General features: G+C 37.3%; 1 protein-coding gene across 5 annotated transcripts in view; it reads left to right on the top strand.

The window, feature by feature from the left end:
• ANK3 (ankyrin 3) overlaps positions 1–25,428 on the top strand; it is a 373,791-nt gene that overhangs the window by 115,358 nt on the left and 233,005 nt on the right. For all 5 annotated transcript variants that reach the window (XM_045165538.1, XM_044942122.2, XM_044942121.2 and 2 more), the window contains exons 2-5: positions 10,619–10,720; positions 11,111–11,209; positions 11,417–11,515; positions 21,006–21,104. In XM_045165538.1, the coding sequence (XP_045021473.1) occupies positions 10,619–10,720; positions 11,111–11,209; positions 11,417–11,515; positions 21,006–21,104 (399 nt within the window). The remainder of the gene's footprint in view (positions 1–10,618; positions 10,721–11,110; positions 11,210–11,416; positions 11,516–21,005; positions 21,105–25,428) is intronic.

Below are 25,428 nucleotides of genomic sequence, written 5' to 3'. Positions count from 1 at the left end.
CCTCTTGACTTAGTGAATCTAAGTTCCTTTTTCCACTTTGATATCACTCTGGAACATTTAACTAAGGAAAGCATTAGATACTAGTGTGTTAAGACCAGAGCTCTAAAATCAGGTAGATATAAGTTCTAATCCTGGCTCTGCCAGTTTCTAGAAGAATGCCCTGTGGAAAAGTTACCTAACTTGACTTTTTTTTTTTTTTACTTTTCTTTCTTGTTTTATGATTATTTTTTTAATAACCTGATTTTTCTAGTCTGTAAAATGGGTAATAATGACACAGACTTCACAGATCCCTGAGAATATGTGGCAATCAATGAACATACCTTTTATATTATAAGTGCCCAGTAATTATTGCTTATATTACCATATTATTAAATACAGGACACTTAGATACCTTGTGATTCATTAGGCACAACAAAATGCTGGCTTGATCTGCATATTCTTTTTTTTAAATTCATTTTATTGAAGTATAATTGATTTACAATGTTGGTTTCTGGTATACAGCAAAGTGATTCATATATATTACTTTTGATGTTCCTTTCTATTATGGTTTATCACAGGATTCTGAATATAGTTCCCTGTGCTGTATAGTAGGATCTTGTTGTTTATCTGTCCTATATATGATAGTTTGCATCTGCTAATCCCAAACCCCCAATCCTTCCCTACTCCCTCCCCGCTCCATTGGTGATCCCAGCAGGCATATTGCACATCAGGCTAGTACAAAGTGAGTGAAGAAACCAAAGTAAACTCAGACCCACTCCTTCATCTTCTCTTGAATTTTGGACGAGCTTCTAATTCTGTCAGTAGACTCTGGTGAAATGAAGAGCGAGCAAGAGACTAAAGAGGATACGAAACAGACTCTTTTTTGTTCCCAATTAAGTTGGTGTGGAGAAGGAAATGGCACCCCACTCCAGTAATCTTGCCTGGAAAATCCCATGGACGGAGGAACCTGGTTAGGCTACAGTCCATGGGGTTGCAAAGAGTCGGACACGACTGAGCGGCTTCACTCACTCAAGTTGGTGTGAGTGTTTGTTTCTCAAGGAAAATTAGGGTACTGGACTCTCAAGGAATGAATATGTCTTTATTTAGCATTTCCTGACAGTCTATCATGTAGACCTTGGCTCTGAGCAGGACATAGACCTAAAAGAGAGAGTAGAGTCCAACTTGAGGAGATAGCTGGCATCTAAGCTGAACAGACCAAGTGCTTTAGGAGTCTGGAGAGAAAAGGAGTCATGTCTGATGTTTATCAGGTAAAATAGCAAAGATGCAGTGACATTTGAGCTGGACCTAGGATATAGTCGGTGTATCTCTTGCTGGGGGATGGAAAGCAAGGGGTGATGGTGAGCATGACTGCCAGGCGTGATGTTGTAGGTGAAGTCACAGTACTGGGAAATTATGGGGCCAGTTGAGAAATAATAAGCCTTTGAGGGATGGTAAGCTGTCTAGATTACCTTCAAGATCAGTATTTGTATTTTAATTCAAGCTGCAAGTATTTGGCACAGGTTTTCAAGGACCTTAGAGACTGCCATAGGGATTGATTGGATATTATGGTTTAAAAGCAGAAATATTTTTTACAAATGAAGCACATCATCAAACATTAATATATAAAAGTAACAGATAAAAGTAGACCTGCTTTGGCTGACACTGAAAATAGATATATGGAACTCTGCTTATTACTCAACCTTACTCTTTGTTTTCCTTTTTAAAAAAAAATTATTAGAGTATAGTTGATTTACATACAATGCTGTGTCAGTTTCAGCTATACAGCAAAGTGATTGTTACATTAATGTATGCCCATGTATTCATTCTTTTTCAGAATCTTTTTCAGATTCTTTACCCATATAGGTTATCATATATGGGTATCATGTAGAGTTCCCTTTGCTATACAGTAGGTCCTTGTTGATTTTCTATGTTATATGTAGCACTGTGTATATGTTAATCCTAAACTCCTAATTTATTCCTCCTATTCTCCTATCCCCTTTAGTAACCATGTTTGTTTTTGAAATCTGTGTCTGTTTCTGTTTTGTAAACAAGTTCATTTGTAAAAGTTAGATTCCACATATGAGTGATACACAGTATTTGTCTTTCTCTGTCTGACTTATTACACTTAGAGTGATCATCTCTAGGTCCATCCATGTTAATGCAAATGGTATATCTTCTTTATCTGTTCATCTGTCAGTGGACATTTAGGTTGCTTCCATGTCCTGGATATGGTAATAGTGCTGCAACAAACATTGAGGTGCATGTATTTTTTTTGAAGTATGATTTTTCTCCAGATATACGTCACGGAGTGGGATTCCTGAATGATACAGTCATTCTGGACAAAGTATTCTTGAACCCTAGGGTTCCACAGAACCATGGGTTTTGAGGAAACAGCCTGGACTTACTATAAAGTAGTTAGGGTTTGAGTTCTGCTTCTGTTAACCCAGACCCAAAAGAATTCGCAAAGATAAATCTCTGAGGACTGTGAGCTCACAATCAATAATCAGAAACTACAGAAAGTGTAAAGTGGTACCAATCACTTTGAAAAACAATTTGTCATTAACTAGTAAAGTTGAAAAAGCACATAAGCAATGACCCAGCATTTATGATCCTAGATGTGGCTAGCTTAGGGCTTCCCAGGTGGCGCTAATGGTAAGGACCCACCTGTCAATGCAGGAGATCCCTGGGTCAGGAAGATTCCCCTGGAGGAGGGCATGGCAACCCACGCCAGTATTCTTGCCTGGAGAATCCCATGAACTAGGAGCCTAGCAGGCTACAGTCCATAGGGTCACACAGAATTGGACACGACTGAAGCGACTTATCATGCATGCACGCACATACCTTAAGATCTTGCCTGCGTGTACCAGGAGTGGGGTTAAATGAGAATGACCAAACTAGAACAGAGGATGCCTTTGGAGAGCTAGTCAAGGAAGGGCCCCTTGCACATCTGCAAAGCTGCCTGTAATTCTTCAGCTGACTGGGTATGTGGGTATTTCTTTTATGATTCTTCTTTCGCTTTGTTTTTCCTTGGCCATGCTGCATAGCATGCAGGATCTTTGTTCCTTGACCAGGGATAGAACCCATGCCCCCCACAGTGGAAGCATGGAGTCTTAGCCACAGGACCACCAGTAAAGTCCCTGATAAGTACTTTTAAAAAGGAAAATAAAAACTATAAAACTTCTCAGAGGCAAAATATTTGATAGGCTTCAAGTGTGAAACTTTCTGGGAGAGAGTTTCAGGGAAATAATGAAGAAGAAAAAAGTAATAAAAAATTCACACCGCTCATCACAAGAAAAAATTATAAGAATGTATGGTGATAGATGTTATCGTACTATGGTGATCATTTCTCAATGTATGTGTCAAGTCATTGTATACCTGAAACTAATAACAATGTTACATGTCAAATATTACCTCAACTAAAATAAGAAGTACTGACACCAAAGTTGCATGCCTGAGTGGTGAGGATAATCTTGATATCTTAAAACTGAATTAAGGAGATGAAGGAAGTTTATTATTCGCATCTCTGCCATGAGCACCTAGTTGCAGTGACATGTACGTTACACATTCTTGGTAAATGTTTTTTTGTTTTGTTTTGTTTTGTTTTTATTTTTTTTTATTTTAAACTTTACATAATTGTATTAGTTTTGCCAAATATCAAAATGAATCCGCCACAGGTATACATGTGTTTCCCATCCTGAACCCTCCTCCCTCCTCCCTCCCCATTCCATCCCTCTGGGTCGTCCCAGTGCACCAGCCCCAAGCATCCAGTATCATGCATCGAACCTGAACTGGCAACTTGTTTCATACATGATATTTTACATGTTTCAATGCCATTCTCCCAAATCTTCCCACCCTCTCCCTCTCTCACAGAGTCCATAAGACTGTTCTATACATCAGTGTCTCTTTTGCTGTCTCGTACACAGGGTTATTGTTACCATCTTTCTAAATTCCATATATATGCGTTAGTATACTGTATTGGTGTTTTTCTTTCTGGCTTACTTCACTCTGTATAATAGGCTCCAGTTTCATCCACCTCATTAGAACTGATTCAAATGTATTCTTTTTAATGGCTGAGTAATAGTCCATTGTGTATATGTACCACAGCTTTCTTATCCATTCATCTGCTGATGGACATCTAGGTTGCTTCCATGTCCTGGCTATTATAAACAGTGCTGCGATGAACATTGGGGTACATGTGTCTCTTTCCCTTCTACTTGGTAAATGTTTGTTGTGCTGTTGTGCTGCAGAAATTGTGAGACATAGAAATGGAAATGTTTGGGTTAGATGCAGATAGGCACAATCAGTGAGTATTAAGTGTAAAAAGAGTGGTAGAAGTCATGATAGTGGTGAAGAGCACAGGAAGAAAGGAACGTGAGATCCAAAAATGGAACAGCCCATTTTTCAGTGATGGGATGAAACAGTGAGGAACAAAAAGGCTTGAACAAAGAAACGAGAGAGGCCAAAAGGAAGATGCCAAAGAAAGAGAAGGTGATCGGGACTGTCCAATGGTTCAATATTAAGAGGAGAGAATTATAATTAAGTAATGGAATTGGAAGGTCGTTGGTGATTTTGTACAGAGAGATTTTATTGATTAGCAAGTGGATTAGCAAGAGAAGCCATATTGCCAAGGACTCAAAGATGAATTAGTATTAATCATATGGAAGTAGTCAGACTAACCTAAACCAATCCATCAAAATGTCTGATGTTTACAGAATAATTATAAAATAGTTATCATTTATTGTTTCCTATGCACTCAGCCTGTTAATTACTGTACATGAACTAATTTCATTCTAATAGTAGATTTTTTATCCCCATTTGACAGCTGAGAAAACTGAGGCACACATGTTTAAAATCTTGCCACAGGTAACACTGCTGGTAACTAGAGTTGTTGGGATACAGACCAATTAACTAGTCTACTGCACTGAGAAACCCACATCCCTTGCAAAGAGTGCTGGGCACAAAAGTGGAAGAAAAGATTGTTTTGTTTTTGTTTGTGTGGGGTGTTTTTGGAGGGGGAGCAGTTTAGGTTTAAGAAATACCTGAGTATGTTGGTACACAGAAAACGGGACACCAGGAGAAAAAAAGAACCTGAAGCTTACAGGAAGGATCATCTTCCCCTTCACATGGTTCCCAGATAGGTGGGAAGGTGAAATAAAGGGAAAAGGAGAGAGAATTGGTAGATAAGGTAGTAATAGATGTCAGAGGTCGGCCCCTAAGGTTTAGTGGCAGCGGAGGAGAACTCTTATTCTCACTGCATCGGCAGTCTGCATGTCTTCTGGTGAGCCACTCTCAGACTGATCTTGAGCCTTAAAATAAACTCAGTGAAGGAACTGGGCTTGAAAGGGGACATAATTGAAAGTACCTACGTAGTTCATCTGATGGATTGATGAATGAACAGACTGATAGATGGACAGTTGTTTGATGGAAAATGAATGAAATAATGAACTAATGAGTTACTGCTCTACTATTTCATGGAAATATTATATGGACTAAGTTAATATAAGTACTTATACAATTGGGGTTTCCCTGGAGGCTCAGAGGGTAAAGAATCTGCCTTCAATGCAAGAGACCTGGGTTCAGTCTCTGGGTGGGGAAGATCCCCTGGAGGAGGGCATGGCTACCCACTCCAGTATTCTTGCCTGGAGAATCTCATGGACAGAGGAGTCTGGTGGGCTACAGTCCATGGGGTCACAAAGAGTTGGACACTAATGCATGCGCACACACACACACACACCACTTACACAATTAATACATGTTATATTCAGTTCAGTTCAGTTCAGTTGCTCAGTCATGTCCAACTCTTTGTGACCCCATGAATCGCATCACACCAGGCCTCCCTGTCCATCACCAACTCCCGGAGTTTACTCAAACTCACGTCCATCGAGTCGGTGATGCCACCCAGCCATCTCATCCAAGTGTGACTAATGATATAATTCAGTGCCAATAATATAATTAAGTTAATCTAAGTGCTTGTAATAGTGTTTAGCACATTGAGTTATGAAGTATTAGTTATTACTGAGATTAGTACTCGGAAAATGTTTTTTTAATCACTGCTTTCTGATGAATAATATTCAGTACAGGTGAAAATTCAGAGTAAGTTTAATTCCTAACAATGCTTGTCTGTCCTTGAAGTGATTTCCTTGAAAAACATACATGGTTCATATTTCTTTCTTATCTAGTAAAAGTTTATGTAGACAAGACATCAAATAGTGGCAAAAGATACTTACATTTTCCAAATTCCTCCTTCAGATTTTCATCATCTCAGGGGGGCAGGGGAGGAGAAAAATGCTGACCAACTTGCTCATACTCATTTTGTACCAACTAACTCTGTAGACGATGCCCTCCTCAGTATGACTTTCCATGTGACAGCGCTCAGCCTCTCATGGGACTAATTTCCTTCCAGAGTAATTTGTCTACAGTTAGCTTTAAAGAGACATTGTTTGGATAGAATGTTCTAGATTAAAAAACAGGTCATAGCCTGTGTTAAGAGTAACGCCTAGTTACTTGATGGAATGACAGCTAAGAGATGCAACACATTGTTATTGAGCCCAGTATGAAATATTATATGTATTTTAAGAGTAAGGAAATAACCAATATATAGATATTATAGGCAGAATTGGAAAAAGAAAAAAGTGAAGACTCCACCCTTCACCCTGCCAATGAAGCAGCACGATTTGGGAATGTATAAGAATGAGATGAAGGCAAGTGAGTCTTCACTGGTACCACATCTGTTTTGTTTCCCAGCATACAGCTGGATGTGGGCAGGACTAGAACAAAGTCAATATCCAACTAATACTTGTGGAAGAAAGACATTGCTGCGTGGCTTGCAGGTGGCTGAGACTAGAGGAAGGACTTCTCAGTTCTTGCACCATAATAACTGCATTTCCTAAGTTGTCATGTTTCTTGAGGGCAGTCTTTACTTCCCTCTTCTCGCTCTTTCTTCATATTTTCCTCTCTTTCTCTTCCTAGACTTTTTCTTTGACGTACCAACAGAGGCTGGTTATTATTATTGGTGTGTTGGACATGTCTGCGTATAACAGAGAGCTGGGAGAAGTGAAAAAAAAAAGAAATTAAATAATTTCTTTTTCTGTTCCCTTCTCTTTTTCCTGAAGTTCTCAGGTGATAAATTAGCCACCTCAGAGAATTATTTGATACCAGGGTATATTGGGCAGAGAAGGCAATGGCACCCCACTCCAGTACTCTTGCCTGGAAAATCCCATGGACGGAGGAGCCTGGTGGGCTGCAGTCCATGGGGTCGTGAAGAGTCGGACACGCCTGAGGACTTCACTTTCACTTTTCGCTTTCATGCATTGGAGAAGGAAATGGCAACCCACTCCAGTGTTCTTGCCTGGAGAATCCCAGGGATGGTGGAGCCTGGTGGGCTGCCATCTATGGGGTCACACAGAGTTGGACACGACTGAAGCGACTTAGCAGCAGCAGCAGCAGGGTATACTGGGTAAAATAAAGAATTCTTTATCCTTAGAGCAGATGTTCTTAGACATGAATCTGTGAGCCAACTTTGTGATCCTGAGCCTGAAATAGTGTTTGTGTTTGCATATGCATTTTTATGCACATGCATGTTTATACTGCATGCATGGAGATTTATATTTATATTGCATGTATGCAGATTTGTGTATGCATATTTGATGTCTGTATGAAAATGTGTGTGTATGCAGATCTGATGTACATAAGCATACTGGATCTATGTATGTTTATATGTGTGATTATTGAAGGAAAGCAACTGATTCATAACTTTTGTTAATCTCAAAAGAATCAGAACACCAAATAGGTAGGCAACCACTGAATTAGAAGATTTTGTTTATACAGTCTGTATTTTGTTTTGCTTTAAATTTTCTAGTGGGAAAATTCTGAGAAAATCTGAGAGAAAAATGGACAGTATAAAGAATCACCAAACCTTTTTAGATCTAGAATCAATTCGGGGCTTTCCTTGAATTCTGACATTTTTTTTTTTTAATTTCTATAACTACTATTTTTGTGTATTCAAAGTCAGGGTTTGGGGTGCCTACTTAATTCACTGTTGTTATCTCTGGCCACTGAAATAATCCAGGCAGGCTGATGTCATTTGTTCCCAGGACCGCATCAGAGCCCTTCTGGGCAAATTCACTAATAAGTCACTGAGCAGGCACAAAGAAGATGATGTTTTACGGTACAGTGACCCATCCTTACATAGCTAATTTGTTTCTAACTGAACTTACAAACCAAACAAAACTAACCTTCTCCAAGTACCAAATTGCTTTAAAGACTGAACTTTATGTTTCATTACATTCCTGAAAACTTCAGTTTGTCCTTTGTCTGATTTGAACCAAATCTGTTGTTTTACTCTTACTTAACTCTCTTCCCTGATTAAATTATCTGCATGCTTGACTCAAATCCCAACTTTACTATAGCAATACCTACATGTGTTCCCAGACACCAAACTTATGGCTTAGCTTATGCTCTCTGCTGTTCAGCTTTGTATCATAGCAAATTCTTAACGTAAATAGCTCTTGTGTTGTTTTTGTTGTTGTTAATAAAGCCTCCTGTATTATTCCAGGAAATATTTTAATTAAACAGTTTGTGCTTAGTTGCTCAGTCATGTCCGTCTCTTTGCAACCCCGTGGACTGCAGCCCTCCAGGCTCCTCTGTCCGTGGGGATTCTCCAGGCAAGAATAGTGGAGTGGGTTGCCATGCCCTCCTCAATTAATCAGTTATTTCCACACAGTTTACTTATTTGTTGATTCATCCATTCACAAATCATTTATAGGCACTTGCTATGTGCCAGGAAACAGAAGGATGAATGTTATGCTTATAGTCAGTGCCTTGTGCTAGGTCAAGGCATATGGCAATGCCATATTTTGCATATGGCAATGCAAAATACGAAAGCCTTTTGAAACACACAATCTTTAAGCAAATCGATTTACTATTTTTTTAGAGCAGTGGTTCTCAACTGGGGAGGTTTTAGCCTTCATCCTGGGAAATTTGGCTTCGTGAAGACGGTTTTGGTTGTCTCAAATAGGAGATTCCCCTGGTGCCTGATTGGTAGATGCTGGGAATGCTGGTGAACATGGACACTGGACAGGATTGTTCCTTACCTCAAAAAATTATCTGGATCAAAATGCCAGTACTGCTGAGATTAAGAAACCCTAATTTAGAAGAAGCAGGACTCTTGCAGAGAGAGGCATACTAATGTGCATGGAAATGGGGGAGACCGTAGAGGCACTGCCGTTTCATTTAGGTCTTGAGCAAGTCAACTCTTAACTGACCCACACCAAAATCGGAGATTCTTCTGAGTCACAGAATTCTCTTCATCTCAAGTACATTTCCAGGGTCAAATTAGTGTTCCTTCAGGACTGGCATCTTAGTGACTTTCCATTTGTCTACCCCTTAATACAGCTCTGCCTATTATTAAAGAACTTACAATTTAGGGAAGACAAAGGACAGGTACACCAAAAACTATGATGCTGGGTGATAAATACCAAGAAGGCTCAATGAAATGAGTGCCTTGGGAGCACTGAGCAATTAAGCTCTGCCTGGAGGTCTGGGAAGCCTTTACAGATGAGGTGGCAAGTGAATGGGAGTTTGAAGGAGGGAGTGGCCAAATGCCTGAAGGAAGACACTTAGTTCTTTTAAGCCATGTCCTGCATGATTGCATTTATAACCAGTGATGTTTTCGGCAGCCCTTTCAAGAAGATCTCCTTCTGTATTATTTTACATGAAACAAGATTCCTTCACAAATTGTGCAGACTCAACTTGACAGTCTTTCTTATCACCTTTTTTTCTATTAAAAAATTTCAGTAGCAGATGCTTTCAGCTGTGTAATTGTAGGTATTAGAATTTAGCAATAGTTTAGAGTTGGAAGCTTCCAATGAATGAATTATAGACTTGGCTTTTGATGTTCAAAAAAGGTGGACGTATTTCTTTATTTGTACAGGCTAATACTTCTAATAAAGTTGTCCATAGGTTGTGGACTTAGCTTTAAAATATATGGAAAGTATGCTTCACAAACTGTAGACATTTATAAATGAATGCTTTTCAAATACAGTCAACATTCCAACACATGGCTATGACCTGCAGGAAAATTGCAGAGAACATCATTAACCACAAATTCCTGTTAAACTAGTATAACAGCATTAAATGTACTTATGAAGCTATTAATTGAAAAATTGGCCATAGTTATATACAAAAGAATGGGGTAATGTTAAATGTCTTTTTAAAAATTATATGAGTTTCAGATATAGTATTGTAGTTCAACATCTGTATAATTAAATTTATGATTAAAGAGAGCAGTGAGGTTTATTGTAATGTAACTACCAGAAAGTTTCAGGATTTTTCTTAACTTTCATGAAATTGTACGTACCTACACATCCTGGAAAATATTCTCTTTCAGTTTGGAATCACTTATGGCATCACAGAAGGAGTAATTTTATACACTTGAAACTAACTTTTGAAGAATTCGTTCTTTTCCTGGTGACTTCATGAAGACCTTATATTAGTGTTTTCATGTTAGAAATAAAATAGTTCAGTTGAAAAAAATCTCGGTTTTACTTTCTTTTTAAGTAGTTTAAACAATCATCTGGTAGTTAGAAACAGGCATGTTCATTTCCTTTTTTTAACCAAATGTTTTTTCTTTTTTATTCAGTCTGATGCCAACGCGAGTTACTTAAGAGCAGCTCGAGCTGGACACTTGGAAAAGGCCCTTGACTACATAAAAAATGGAGTTGACATCAACATTTGCAATCAGGTTAGTTGTGGTGATTGTTGTTGTTATTTAAGTTTTCAGTTAAAATTTTTAAAATCCAGACTTTAAAGTCTTTAAATCACCAAGACTTTCTCTTTTTGCCAGTGTTTTCTATTAAATGTCACTAACTTGAATGATCAAGTTATCCTTCGCTTTGTTAGAGGAGCATTCAGAAATGTAGACATGTGTCCTTTAACAATTAATTCCTAAAATACAGTACATAATGACATCAGAGCAACCCGCCTAATTGCCACAAGTACTTTTATTCCGAATTCAGGCTCCTGCCTTGCACACATGTAAATGGTTGTTGGTAGGTTCTCTTCAGAGTTCTTAGTAGACTGTTTACTGCTCTATTTTCAACCCGCTGATAAAGCTTTCCCTTCACTTAACCAGAATGGGTTGAACGCTCTCCATCTTGCTTCCAAAGAGGGCCACGTAGAAGTTGTCTCTGAACTGCTACAGAGAGAAGCCAATGTGGATGCGGCTACAAAGGTCAGTGTCACACGTTTCGTGCTTTTTGTATCAGTTGCCCAGTTCAATGAGAATTCAGCCCTCAGTAAAAATCCGGGCATGCTTCTCATGAAATACTCATCAGCATTGTTCTCCTGGGGAACTTACAGAGGGATTTAATATTTTGTAAAATGTCGAAAGCAGAGAGAAAGATGGGTGAACTGATGGATCTTGTTTTTCATTTCACAGAAAGGAAACACAGCGTTGCATATAGCATCTTTGGCAGGGCAAGCAGAGGTGGTAAAAGTCTTGGTTACAAATGGAGCCAATGTCAACGCCCAATCCCAGGTAAACCTATATCTCAGATGCCAAGAAATGCTGTGATCATGATTCGCAAATAATGTTCTGGGTCAGGTGCTTGTTTGTTCTTGTGTCTTCTAAGAAAACAATATTTAAGAGCTATATCATCATCAAGGAAAAACCCAGGACCATGAGCAGGGCCAATGCAGCAAGGGCTGTGAAGAAATACCCTTTGCCCTTAAAAGCCGCAAAAATTCATTCACCAAGCCACTTAGGTAGCCACTTAGGTCCTGTCCTTTTATTTGTATTTTCCAGTAACTTTTTTTGAAATGAATGTACAGGCAGACCTTGGAGATATGTGGGTTCAATTCCTGGCCACCCTAACAAAGCATAGTTGCAATTAAAAAAAAAAAGTCTGCAAACAGTAAATGTTGGACAGCATGTATAGAAAAGGGAACACTCATACATTGTTGATGGGAATGTAAATTTGTGCATCACTATGGAGAACAGTATGGAGGTTCCTTAAAAAACTAGAAGTAGAATGACCACATATATGATCCAGCAAGCCCAGCCCACTCCTGAGTATATACCCAGAGAACACCATAATTCAAAAAGATACATGTACCCTAGTGTTCATTCCAGCACTGTTTACAATAGCCAAGATATGAAAACAACCTAAATGTCCATCCACAGAGAAAAGGATAAATAAGATGTGGTGTCCACACATATGTACATACAATGGAATACCACTCAGTCAAAAATAATGAAATAATGCCACATGCAACAACATGGACAGAACTAGAGATTATCATACTAAGTGAGGTAAGTCAGACAGAGAAAGACAAATACTATATATCACTTATATGTGAAATCTTAAAAAAAAATGATACAAATGAACTTACAAAGCAGAAACAGACTCAGACTTTTAAACAAATGTATGAAAATGAACAGAAAAAGGTGGGGAGTAGGGGGATAAATTAGGAGTTCCCAGGTGGCTCAGTTGGTAAAGAATCCGCCTGCCAATGCAGAAGACTCGGGTTCTATCCCTAGGTTGGAAAGATCCCCTGGAGTAGGAAATGGCAGTCCATAGGAAATGGCAATCCATTCCAGTGTTCTTGCCTAGAGAATTTCATGGACAGAGGAGCCTGGCAGGCTGCCATCAATGGGGTTGCAAAAAGTTGGACATGACTGAGCAACTGAGCATGCAGGAGAAAGCACTACTATATATAAAATAGATAAACAGGGACCTACTGTATAGCACAGGGAACTCTAGTCAATATTGTATAATAATCTGTATAGCAAAAAAATCTGAAAAAGTATGACCATATGTATATGCATAGCTGAATCATTTTGCTATACACCTGAAACTAACATGACATTGTAAATCAACTATGCTTCAGTGTAAAATATAAATTTAAAAGAGTTATATTCATTGAATGGGCTTCCCAGGTGGCACTAGTGGTAAAAAACCTGCTCGCCAACGCATGAGACTTAAGAGACACAAGTTCTATCCCTCGGTCAGGAAAATCTCCTGAAAGAGGGCATGACAACCCACTCCAGTATTCTTGCCTGGAGAATCTCATGGATAGAGGAGCCTGGCAGGTTATAGTCTATAAGATTACAAAGAGTCGGACATGACTGAATCAACTTAGCACACACACATAAATATTCATTGAATAAGTATATTATTCCAGATTATTTAGTTTCATATATATCCTCATTTGCAATCCTCTACGTGTGAAAGGAAGAGGTTTTTCAAACTCAGCCATCTGTAGACTGGTGTATGGCTGGTAGTGATAAACACAAATGATTGGAGAATCTCTGGAATGTAGAGACTTATTCTATTTTATGATGTTAGCTAAAGTCCAGTATGGTCAATTCCTATTTACTAACTGAGGCATCGCTGTTGCTCCCTGAAACAGATTAGGGGGGAAAAAAGGCAGAAGAAACTTTAAAATTCCCCAAACATTAAAATTTCCGGATTGTTTGTAATGGATATACACCCATCATTCATTCAGAAGATTCTCCTATAAGTGCTCAGAGTCCTGCATGAAGCTCTCACAAAAATACTAATAGATTATCATTTGGTGGACTTTAAGTCCAAAAAAATTAAGTTCACTTTATTGGTCTAAAAATACAGGTCTTCATTATCCAAATTATTCATTATGTGAGTCCCACAGAGATGTGAGCCTGTGTAGGAGAGCATACATCATCATAACAGATAAATATCCACTAAGGACCTGACTATTTTTTTTTAATTTTATTAAAGTATAGTTGATTTGCCATGGTGTGTTCATTTCTACTGTACAACAACGTGACTCAGTTATACATTTATATATTATTTTTCATATTCTTTTCTACTATGGTTTATCACAGGATATTGAATATAGTTCCCTGTGTTATACAGTAGTATCTTATTTATCCATTCTCTGTATAATAATTCTCTGCTAATCCCAAACTCCCAATCCTTCCGCCTCACTTGGCAACCACAAGTCTGTTCTCTGTGTCTGTTTCATAGATAGGTTCATTTGTATCATATTTTAGTTTCCACATATAAATGATATCATATGGCATTTGTCTTTCTCTTTCTGACTTAACTTCGTTTAGTATGATACTCTCTAAGGACCTGACCATTTTAAGAACTGACCTCTACTCAAACATTCCTTCCAGCTGAAGGCTGACATCTATCCTGGTTCATCAATATCTACCCCAGGGTGTTAGGTTGAACAAATTGACTATATAACAAAGCTGCAAGTTTTCCAAAAGATGTAGGATATCATGAAGTCAGGAAAAATGATTCTAGAGGACTGTTGGACCCACAGCCAAGCTGTGAGGTCGTGGCTTTCTGGCAGGAGTAGACCAAACTGTATAAAGAATCAGGATGATTTCCTGACAGATGTTTCCAACTTGAATGATTTGAGAATCAAAATGTTAAATGAAGGAAAAAATTAGGCTGAAAATAAAAAGTGAAGGCTGTTGACCCATTATATAGTCTTGTTGGAAATGAAAATCATACTTTCTCCCCCAGAATCATAGTTGATTTAGTCTTCATTCATTCTGTGAACTTGTACATGATGCAGTTATAACCTACATTTTGTTAAATCATATAAATTCGCTTTTACAATTTCTGGTTTTCTCTTTCAACATCAAGTCTCAATCTAACTTTTTTCATTATTTACTGTGGCGTTTTGATCTCCACCTTAAGTGCGCTTGATTTCCTCAGCTTTTTCCAGTACTGATTATCTTTGAATAACAGGAGCCTCTTGTACTTTATGAGTCCACGGAATTGCAGTGACTTTCCACCTTGTTACTTCAGCCATATTGATGAGAGCTCTGATGCCATTAAATATCAGTGTTGCAGAAAAGAAACTGAAAGGTTGCTGCTGAGCCATGAAAGAAGCCAGGATTCTTGGCCTCCAGAGGAGAGGAATTCAGTCCAGGGCCAGTGACGAGGCTTGATTGCTTAGAGCTTTTGTGTAATAAAGTTTTATTGACGTATAAAAAAGAGATAGAGAAAGCTTCTGACATAGACATCATAAGGGGGCAGAAAGAGCCCCCCTGTGCTAGCCTCTAGCAGTATGTTATATACCTATGAGCAAGCTCTTAATTAGAGAAAAGAAATGTCTCAAACCTCAGGATGGCACCAGGCCCCTCACCCACTACACGCATTTTGAGATAACATTGACACAAAGTGAGTCATCTCAGGCCATAAATCTTGAAAAAAGGCAGGTTTCCAAGTAAATATATAGTTTCATTAACATAGATTAGGAGAACAATGTATGAGTAAAACATACTGGTTTGTTGAGCCCTATGGGCTCTGAGTCTTAAGTGGAACTGACTTGAAGAAAGACAGAGTCTAGGCTAAATACATAGTTCATTAAGATAGCTTGAGAAAAACATTTCCTTAAGAAAAACACCTCGGTTAGCTCAAGGTTTGAGAAAAGTTAAGTTCAAGTGGAACCAGGTGTCCTCATGGCAACACAGAATTTTAAGAGAAACGTCCTTTTAATTTTGTATAGAGAAGGGAAAATAGTCTGACACTTGGAGTTTGTTTCCTCCTGCCGCTTTAAGAGAGATAGAAAAAATGCCTGACGCTTGCAGCCTGTTTCCTCCGTTTGGAGACCCCTGGCCTTCCTGCCTGTGACCCTCTCAAAACTGTTCTTCCAACCACATGGTTTCTTGTGTAATTGGTCTAATCTGTAGTTCCCTGTGGTTGGACTTTCGTTACATGGTTTATGCCACCTGTTCTGATTCCCAATGAGAGCTCAGAGTAATACTGTTTTTCCAGAAAAAAGTGATGTAAAGTTGAATATTGACAAATATGAGAGAAGTACAGACCAGCTGACCACAAGAGAAGCATTATGCTCTTCAACCAATTATTTTTAAATGCCTCTATGATTTTTTTTACTCGGGAAATAGCTAGTGTTAAGCTCTGAAGTAGTGGGAAATGCTTTAGTCCATTTTCATTTTCTTCTTTTTCCCCAAGGGAGAGACAGTTAGCCTCTCCATCTTGTAAACAACGTACACATTCTTGACAAATGATCAGAGGAGGCATAGTTTTAAACCTTCTCTCCAATGTCTGGGAGAATCTGTAGTCGAAATAAAATCCTAACCAGATTTGATTTCAATTTATACACATTCTCTTCTGATGATGAAGTGCGGAAGAAGAACATGGGCTGTGAAATGTACTGTTCCTTGCAGCTGTGCTTGGAATACCCAGCCACACACTTGACAGTAAAACCTGCCCCGCTTCCTCTAGACACCTGCCCTCAGAAACCTTCTGAACTGCATCATTCTATGGATGGAGTAAGTAATGAGATCACCACACAGCTGAATGGAGTTTCCTGGTAGCAGCTTTTCAAAAGGAACTTTCATAAAGAACAACAAGCAGTAACACCATGAAGTGCAATGAAATTCCATTTAGATGGCAGAACATCACAGGAATATTAATATTCAAGAACGACAGTATTCCTGTCCACGTGGAATTTTATCCTATAGACAATAATTAATTGCCAATGAGGAACAGTATCAAAAGAGCCCCTCACCTTCCTTAAATATAAAAATTCTCCTGGAAAATAAAAATAGCATTGGACAATATCAAGTTCTTGTAATAATTCTTGTCATTGCCTTGATCTTAGGTCTTAATAAGTAGTTAACTCTTTCTTATATTACTTAATGTTCCAGGAAATCATTTAGGCCTACCCTAAGAAAGAAATGGGGTTAGATAACTAAATTGTGATTTTAAAGAACTCTAATTTAAGTCCTTAGTACTTTATATACAATACAACAATGATTAACAGAGTTTGTGCTTGAAAAATCCTAAACTGTCACGTCAAATGACATCCCTCATGCTTTTCTCTTTCTCTGTCTTTATTCCATAAGACACCAACCATATTTATAAAAAAGCTGCTGCTGCTGCTAAATCACTTCAGTCGTATCCGACTCTGTGTAACCCCATAGACGGCAGCCCACCAGGCTCCCCCGTCCCTGGGATTCTATTTCAAATAATATTTTAGCTATCAAAGTATTCTAAATGGACAAGTTTTCACAGTGGTTTTAACAACGACAAAGCCCTTTAATTAAATCAATGTTTCCTTGGTCTTTCTGTGTTTTTAATATTTCCTATTGAGGAGGTCAGATCCCGATGAAGCTAGACAATGGATGTGGTCCAAATAGAGCCTTTCTGACCTTAAAACTCATAGCGTATCTCTGATGTAAACAGCCTTCAGAAAAATTAGTATCATATACGAATCAGTATAAATTTATTACCAAGCCCTTAATATTTTAATTAAAAACAGGACTTTTTGATATACAAAGGCTTAGTTAGAGGAAACTAGCATAGATAAGAAAATTTCAAGGATGAAATTTAAGCCTTTATTTTAGTTCATTTTATTTCATTTTTATTTTATTTTAGTGGATCTAGGCAGCGTGCCTCAATACTATCTATAAAACTATAAGTCTGCAACTTTGCATACTTATGATAATACCACAACACTTATAATAACACTGAAATGCCTTCAGAGGAGAGGGAATTGAAGATATTGGATAAAGTCGGGTATCAAGAAGCATATTCAGTCTTGAGCTGTTCTGCTTTTTGAGAATTCAGTCTATTGTCGCTACAGAAAAGAAAATGTAAATTGGGCCACCCATATGTTCCTTTTTGGTCAGCTCTTTGTTTTGGAAATTTCCTAAGTTAGGAAATTAATATAAAACCAGTGATGTACTTTTTTCTCTTAAGAGAAAAATAACATCTTTCCTGAAATCTGACCATTTTCCTAATCCAAGTACCATTTCATGGAAAAGCATTACAGCTCTAGGTCGTCCACACTGAATTTGCTCGTACCTTAAGCCTCTTTGCACTAGAGAGTAATGGTAATACCTTTTTTCACTCTTTCCAAAGGATACTTATAATTATCTCCCTATAACATAACTAAATGGTGTGTATGTGTTCTCACAGCTTCTTAATCCTTTCCTGAAAGGTGATTTTTTATTAATTGGTGTTAATTTCTATCGCTTTAATCCAAATAACTTCAGCAATTTGGAATTCCCTGAGGAATCCATAGAACAGGAGGCTAAAGAAGCTTTCAGAAAGCTTTGGAAACTAGGTAGTTGGAGTGGGAGAACCTAGTCAGAAGCTAAAGGGTAAGATTGTCCTTTGATATGTTCCCTACAGGTCATCCAAGGGTGGGGAGGGGAGGTTTGCTAGAAAACAGGACTGAGAGGATTGGAGAGGAGTCATGGAACAGCATGCAGAGCCATCCTTTGCATGCGCTGACCTTGTGGTTGAAGAAGGGCTGGCCAATTTGCATCAAAGTCCAGCCAAGATCAGTCCTACCTAAACATCGGTGAAAACATAGTCCCTCTAAAGAAAAAGCAGTACTGCCAAATGAAGGGACCAAAATAAACACACACACGCACACTCAAATGCCCACTATAAAATGGAGATTTCCTTGATGGAGGCCTCATCAAAAATCATTTTATCAGTATGGCCAGCAGAAGTAAAATGAGACCATTCAATGCCATATATTGTGTGATGGCACTTACATGAAACGTTTACAACAGACAAATCTGTGAAGATGGAAAGCGGATGAGTGGTTGCCAGAGACCATGAGGAGGGGCAAATGAGGTATGATTACTAATGGTCCCTTTCTGAGGTGATGAAATGTTCTGGAATTAGATGGTGAGGATATTTTCCCAAAGTTGTGAACAGATGAAAACAACACTAAATTTTACACTTGGAGAAAGTGAGTTTATTCATATGTGAATTATATATCCATAAAAATTTATAAAGTGGAAAAAGTATGAAAGCATGTGACCATTCAGAAAATGACCAGCTTTCAAGCAATAGCTATACAGTGTCAAGCATTCAAAAAAGAAAAGGAAAAGCTACTGTGGAAACAGAGCCCCATCTCGCTGTGACTCATGTCTGCAGATTATTTCTGAAATTCCAGCATTTCACCCTCTGCCATGATGAAGAAGGCAACTGGATGATGTAAAAGTTGTACTTTTTACGAGTCACTCTGTAGAAACTCTAGGTCTGCCAGAGCAGCATCTCCTAAAGCTCAGTGTCTAGTTTTGGATTCCCTTCACGGGCCAGGAAATGTTTGGTTCAGGCAGATTTCCTCAAGAAGAGTGCAAGTACCCTGGGCTAGAAACCAGACGTGCAGCAGGACCAGTGTTTCCTAGGTAATCTTGAAGTACAACAGATCTCTGCACTGGAGTTGAGATGCCACTGACATATATTATCTACTTGATATTTATGTCTCAGAAAATAATATCCATTTTGGAATTTTTTCTTAAAAACTTTACTCCTAAAATCTGAATATTTTGTCTGGAAATTTTGGGTGATTTGTAAAGATAGATACTCAGTTCATAGAGTGATAGGGAAAATCCACCTTTTCTTTTTAATATTTTAAATTTTTTTCTCTTTTTCGTTTAAGAGATATTTAAGTCAACCAAGAGTTAAACAATCTTTCATTTTGGTCAAATAAGAAAAGGAGAAAAAAGTAATATGGTAAAAGGTCTAAACTAGCTTTCAGTATGCCCCATAGGTCTGGGAAGAGTGACAAAGATGAAACCCACCTATCCCCCCACCCCACCCCCCGACACGCACACACACACACACATATTAGATTGCAGTTATTCATGTTTCATATTTTATATTGATAAAACCTTTCATGATAGAGCAAAGTAACAGTGAAATTAATGACTTTACTAGGTAAATAATATACAGTGAAGAAGCTTAAATCTTGTGTCATACTCTACTGCCTCTAATTTTGTGTCTCTAATCTTGAGCTTGGCAAGCTAATTACAATTATGTGCAAAATAAGTAGAATAGAGGCACTCTCTGATGAATAAAGTATATTCACTATGGTAGATTTGTTATGTGGTACCACTTTTATCTGCTTAAGAATCTTTTAAACTTCCTAATTCTGAGGTAGAAACCAAAAAATTGACATTAGTAGAGGTTGAATTTTATGTTATTCATATTACTCATCCAGAGATTTGATAAGTAAGGGCATCATATAATAATTGATATTTATAATAATGAACTTAAACCTTTGGAATCACAAAACTTTGAGTATTATTTTGTAACATTTAATTTGGAATGTATTTCCATTTATTCTTTGAGATTGCATAATATATACAACAAAATTTCCAGACCAGTTAGTTAAATAGAACTAAATTCTGAAAAATTTATTCAAAGAGAATTTATAATAGTTTGAAAAATACCTGTTTTGGTATATATATCTTACAATAAGTTTTTTTTGGTAATATTACAGTATTTTACAGATGTGAAATACATTGTTTCAGAGAACATTTTTACTAAGAAGTTTAAGATATATACATGCATTTATTTCCAAGTTCCTTGGCAACTGGGCACATTTCAGACAATGATGTACAATATGTCTTTGCAAAAAATACAAGGAAGGAAACTTACAAAAAGTAGACCACCTAATTGAATTCTACTTGAAAGTAGACCCTTTTCAAATTGGTGTTCTTTCCTTTGCTCCAAATCATGTCATCTGTGGTAAGTTTGAAGCTGTATGAAATTAATATAAATTCCTTCCAAAGATGGAACTATTTCAGGTGCTTAATTTTATGTAAAAGTATTACATATTTTGTTTAGGAGAAATAATTATTGCTTGGGATAAAAAAATCATTGGGACAATGACCAAATGTATTTTTCTTCATATGTTCATGGTATCTAGTAAAACTCTTTACTCATGGTAGACACTCAGTAAGTGGTTAGTTAAATGGATACACATGTTTAACTAAACTGGATGTATTGGTATGAATTAGACTATTAGCTATGAACCACACTCAAACTAGAATTATGAAGCATAATTAACAATTATGCTTCATAATTCTGCTTAAACTATCATGCTCAGGTTTTGTAATATATACAAATATATACATTAAAGTATTATAAAAATTATTATGTGTGAGCATTTCCTGAAACATATAATATCATCAGTACAGTAGAAAGATCGATTAGCTTTAAAAAGCTACAAACATTTAAATTGGTGTTTTGCAGAATGGTTTCACACCGTTGTATATGGCAGCCCAGGAGAACCACCTGGAAGTTGTCAAGTTTCTCCTCGACAATGGTGCAAGCCAGAGCCTGGCCACAGAGGTAAGACACTTTGGTTCTTTTTTGTGGGTTTCTTTTGTGGGTGAATTCACATTTTATAGGGATTTTAGAAACTTGAAGTTGTATCATTGAGAATCTGTCCCACTGGTATTTCATTACAGTTGTATATTAATGTGTGAGCTCATAAGTTTTTATGAAATACATTAGAAAAGTCTATTTTTAGTCTTTCAAGAATCTTCCATGCCTAGTCACCCTTTCTGCTCTTAAATGCCTGGCTCTGCCCTATAATTCAGCTATTTGTTTACTATTTACATAATTGCTTGAGAGTACTTTTCTCCTTCTTACAATTTTGCATCAAAGGCAGCCACTGTTTTGAAATATTTTTTGAGATAGAACATAAGTTTTAAATTTGTTTTTTTCCAAATTTAAGTTAGCATAATTATAATGATTGGATTTATGCATTTCTAAAGTTAACTAATTAGATTTAACTCATACTTCTAAGCAAAACTAGTATATATTTTTGAAGAGTAGATAAAAACAGCCTTTAAAAAACATTTGCAATCATGAATAGGGGAGTTATTAAAAATAAAGTTATTTAAGTCACTGATACTATTTTAGGTAATGTAGTTTATTTTTGAAACTAATCTGGATGGAAGATTGTGATCCCTTGAAGTATATCACTAGAAATCTATTGCTAATAATAAAGGACTACTGCTTGTGTACTCTTTATTTTTAACAAAAGAAAGAATTAGAAGGTATAGGGTTATCCCTGTCATAAAGCCAAATTCTCTGATTTTCATTCTGAAGTGTTTCCTGAATGGCACAAGAAAGATGTATATCATTGGGATTATATGCACAGGGTTGCCTATAACCTTGCCCAGCTTTTGAGATATGCCAGGAGATAAAGGAAGAGGCAGTTCACACACAAAAATATACAAATGACCACAAATGTATGAAAATACCTCATCCTCCCTTGTAATCAAATAAATTTTAATTTATTAATCAGTAGAGAATGAGATCCAGTCTTCAGCGCATGAGGATGAAGAAGAAATTCAAGGGGTAGGGAAAATTGCAACTTAACTATTATATTGGTGACATTGACAACCAGTTGCATCACTTTTGTAGAACACTTAGCATTAAATCCAAATTAGTATTTATACACCTTGCTGCTTAGCAGTTCTACTTCAAATAGCTTGTATGACATTATATATTAGAAGATAATGCAAAAAAATAGTTATTATATAAGAAACAGCAACATAATTAGTAGTAACAATTTTTTAAAAACCAGGAAGAACCAAAGGAGAAGCTATTGGATAAATATTGCTCTACTTAGACAGTAAAATGGTACTCTACACTATTAACAATGAGGCAAGACTCTATGTACTAATACAGGAAAATGTCCATAGTGTACTGTTTCCAATGGTTTATTCTGAGAATTCAGAGAGAGCCTTACTTTTCATTTCCTAGCCTTCAGTTCTCTTGGGGATTTTTATCTTGAGAATGGATTTAAAAAAAAAAATAATATCCTTAGAGCTTGGTAATAAATAATGAATAGCTGATGGCAGAGTAAGTGGCATTTGTATACATAGAGCGGTGCCTCTCCTCACACTGGGGAGAAGGTAACCTGTGTGAGTGCCTCAAATCTGATATGCGGGTCACATCATGCTTTTCAGGGAGGATGGGTATGAGAGCCAGGGTGGTTGCAGAAGAGAAAACCCCTTCCTATTTTTGGATGGAAATACCGTGTAATATAAATATCCTGGCGACAGCAATTCCGTAGTACTTTTTCATCTGTGAAGGACAGGTAGTATTCTTTTTTTAGGCTGTGATGGGCAGATCATTGAGTGTCTCTCCTTTAGGACAAACATAAGACCAGTTTACCATTAAAAGACTATAGAATTACCTTGTCAACTAGTCATCAGTAACTCACTGGTTCTCTGTTTGTGTTTTTTTAAGTTTTCAAGCCCCCCAAAAAAGGCACTACAACTGACTGCAAAGGACTATATGAGATCCTCAAACAACTAATTCAGTCTTTTAGCAGGAAGATAGATAGATAGATATAGGTAGATATGTAGGTAGATGGATAGATAGATATTTGATAGTTTTTTTTTTTTTACTGCTTTATATTACTTTACTTTCAAAGGATTTCTTAGCTTTAAAATAAATGAATGAATTAGTGTTCCAACAACAAATCGCATCCATGTCTTCATGAGGGATTTGGTGCCACCACGTAAACAACAGCTATCTGATTATCTAGAGCTATTTGAAGCTTTGACTGAATTTTTATCTCTTGTATTATTAGTACTAGAGAATTAAAAGAACAGCATGAAGATGTTTCATTCACATAATGTTCTAATTACAATTTTGCTTTCTTACCAGCAATAATATTGGTGTCATTTATACAGAAGTCTATATTTACAGAATGAACAGTAATGAGCAATGAAAGGATTCCTTAGATGAAAAAAAAATGTAACAGAATTTTCAACTTATTAGATGATATGATATTGTCAAGTTCCTTCAATACAATTGTTTCCATATGTTCCTTGTATATATGTATGAGGTCTTTGGCATGGTTGTGTTTTTCAAAACTTTTCCTGTATTACTGTGGACTGTGTATCCTGTTTTTCCATGTATATCTTCCTTCTTTTCAAGATTTTGAAGCATGAGGTAAATTTATTTGTTCACTTCTGGCATCTATTATGTGCCAGATACTCCAAAAGGCAGTGAGGGTATACATGGAGCTTCCATCATATTTCCTTTCGGCTTGTATTTTTCTCTTAAGAATAACTGCATAGAGCAAACTAAACTCTTTAAACTTGGGTTTGGAAACAAAATCTGGAGCTGCTGATTTTAGCTATTAACACCTTAGGACTGGTATCTTTGTGTCTTTAATTGGTTTATGCAAGAAGCACATTCTTGTCAGTGCTAATCGTCTTAGCTGCAGTTGATTTTCTGGTGCAAAATAGTTTCCTTTATGTTTAGGCCTTATGGATTGAAACATTCCTATGGGTGGAAATGTAACCACTTCATTTTGCTGCAAAACAGAAGCGAGCTGTCATTTTTACCCCTTAGATTTTGCTCAGGTTTTAAAAGTGAGGTGCAACATTACCTCTTAATACACAGCTCTTTCCTTTCACCATTCCATTTTTTAGATGTGTTTTTCTCTTTTGTGAAAGTAATATATTAAGTAAATGAGGAAGTGTTGTAGCCACGCATTCCGGGAAACGAACTCACTCAGGAGGACAATGCAGATAGTGGAGTGCGGTTTATTACACCGGCGGGCCCAAGGCAGAGTCTCCTCTTAGCCAAGGACCCCAACCAGTTTTTGTGAAAACCTTATATACCCTAAGTGTACGTGCCCAAACCCACCTCCCCAAATTCCCTGAAACTAGTCTGAACAAAGGAAGAGAAAGATACAATCAAAGTTAACCCATGATTCATCTGCCTTAAGCCTAGGTAGTTAACAGTGGACAATTATTAATAGGCCTACAGTCATACCCCAATAAGCATAATAGAATTTATGATTCTATTTGGTTACACAGATAATTAGGGTATTCTTTTAGGCAATGGAGAGTCTAGGTGTGAGCCCTGGGGTTCTTCCATCCGGGGGGCCTATTTTCCAGTTGGTATGTCATTTCCATAGATACTGGGCATATAGCTCAAAGTCCACCGTCCAGCCCAAGATGGAGTCCTGCTTTCAAGACAGAGCCTGTTCTGTCTGTTTCCTCCTTCAGAAGTACAATAAAAAGAGAAAAGAAAAAGCCACAGTTAGTTGTCCCTAGAGATAACATTCTGTTTATCCATCCAGATTTTTTTTGTCCATGTTCAAAATATGTATGTTTCTCTTAGTGGAAATGAGATCATGTATTTTCATGGTTATGCTGAATCCTTTTCCCATAACATTAAATTACACTTAAACTTTGTACTTTAAGTGTAACCTGTGGTATTGTTTTGGTGATGTCTAGCTTATATCCAACCTTTATTATCAATGGTTGCAGAGAATGTCCTTCTGGTTACATTGATGCTTATCCTCTTCCTCACTTGGGTCTTCCTGGAGAAGTTGAACAGACCAAGTGGAACTGCAGCCAGATCTTGAAGCTTGGAGTATAGATAGAATTTGTATATGTAGAGCAAGGAGGAGGACATTTCAGAGTGGGGCACATAGCCTGAGTTTAGATGCCAGGGTAGAGACAGTAAGGAGAATGGAGATTATACAAGATTTATACGAGAAGGGCCTGGGCAATACTGTCACTTAGGTGCTAGGGGGCCGATATTTTACAATACTTGAATATAAATATACTGATTTGCATTCAGCCAAACAAGTGCTAGGAGCACTTATCTGTTTTCCAGCAAGGAAAACAATGGT

This window comes from Bubalus bubalis, chromosome 4 (assembly GCF_019923935.1).
Source record: "Bubalus bubalis isolate 160015118507 breed Murrah chromosome 4, NDDB_SH_1, whole genome shotgun sequence".
Classification (NCBI taxonomy): domain Eukaryota; kingdom Metazoa; phylum Chordata; class Mammalia; order Artiodactyla; family Bovidae; genus Bubalus; species Bubalus bubalis.
Note: the sequence above shows the minus strand (reverse complement) of the source record. Positions and strands in the feature narration are given on the sequence as shown.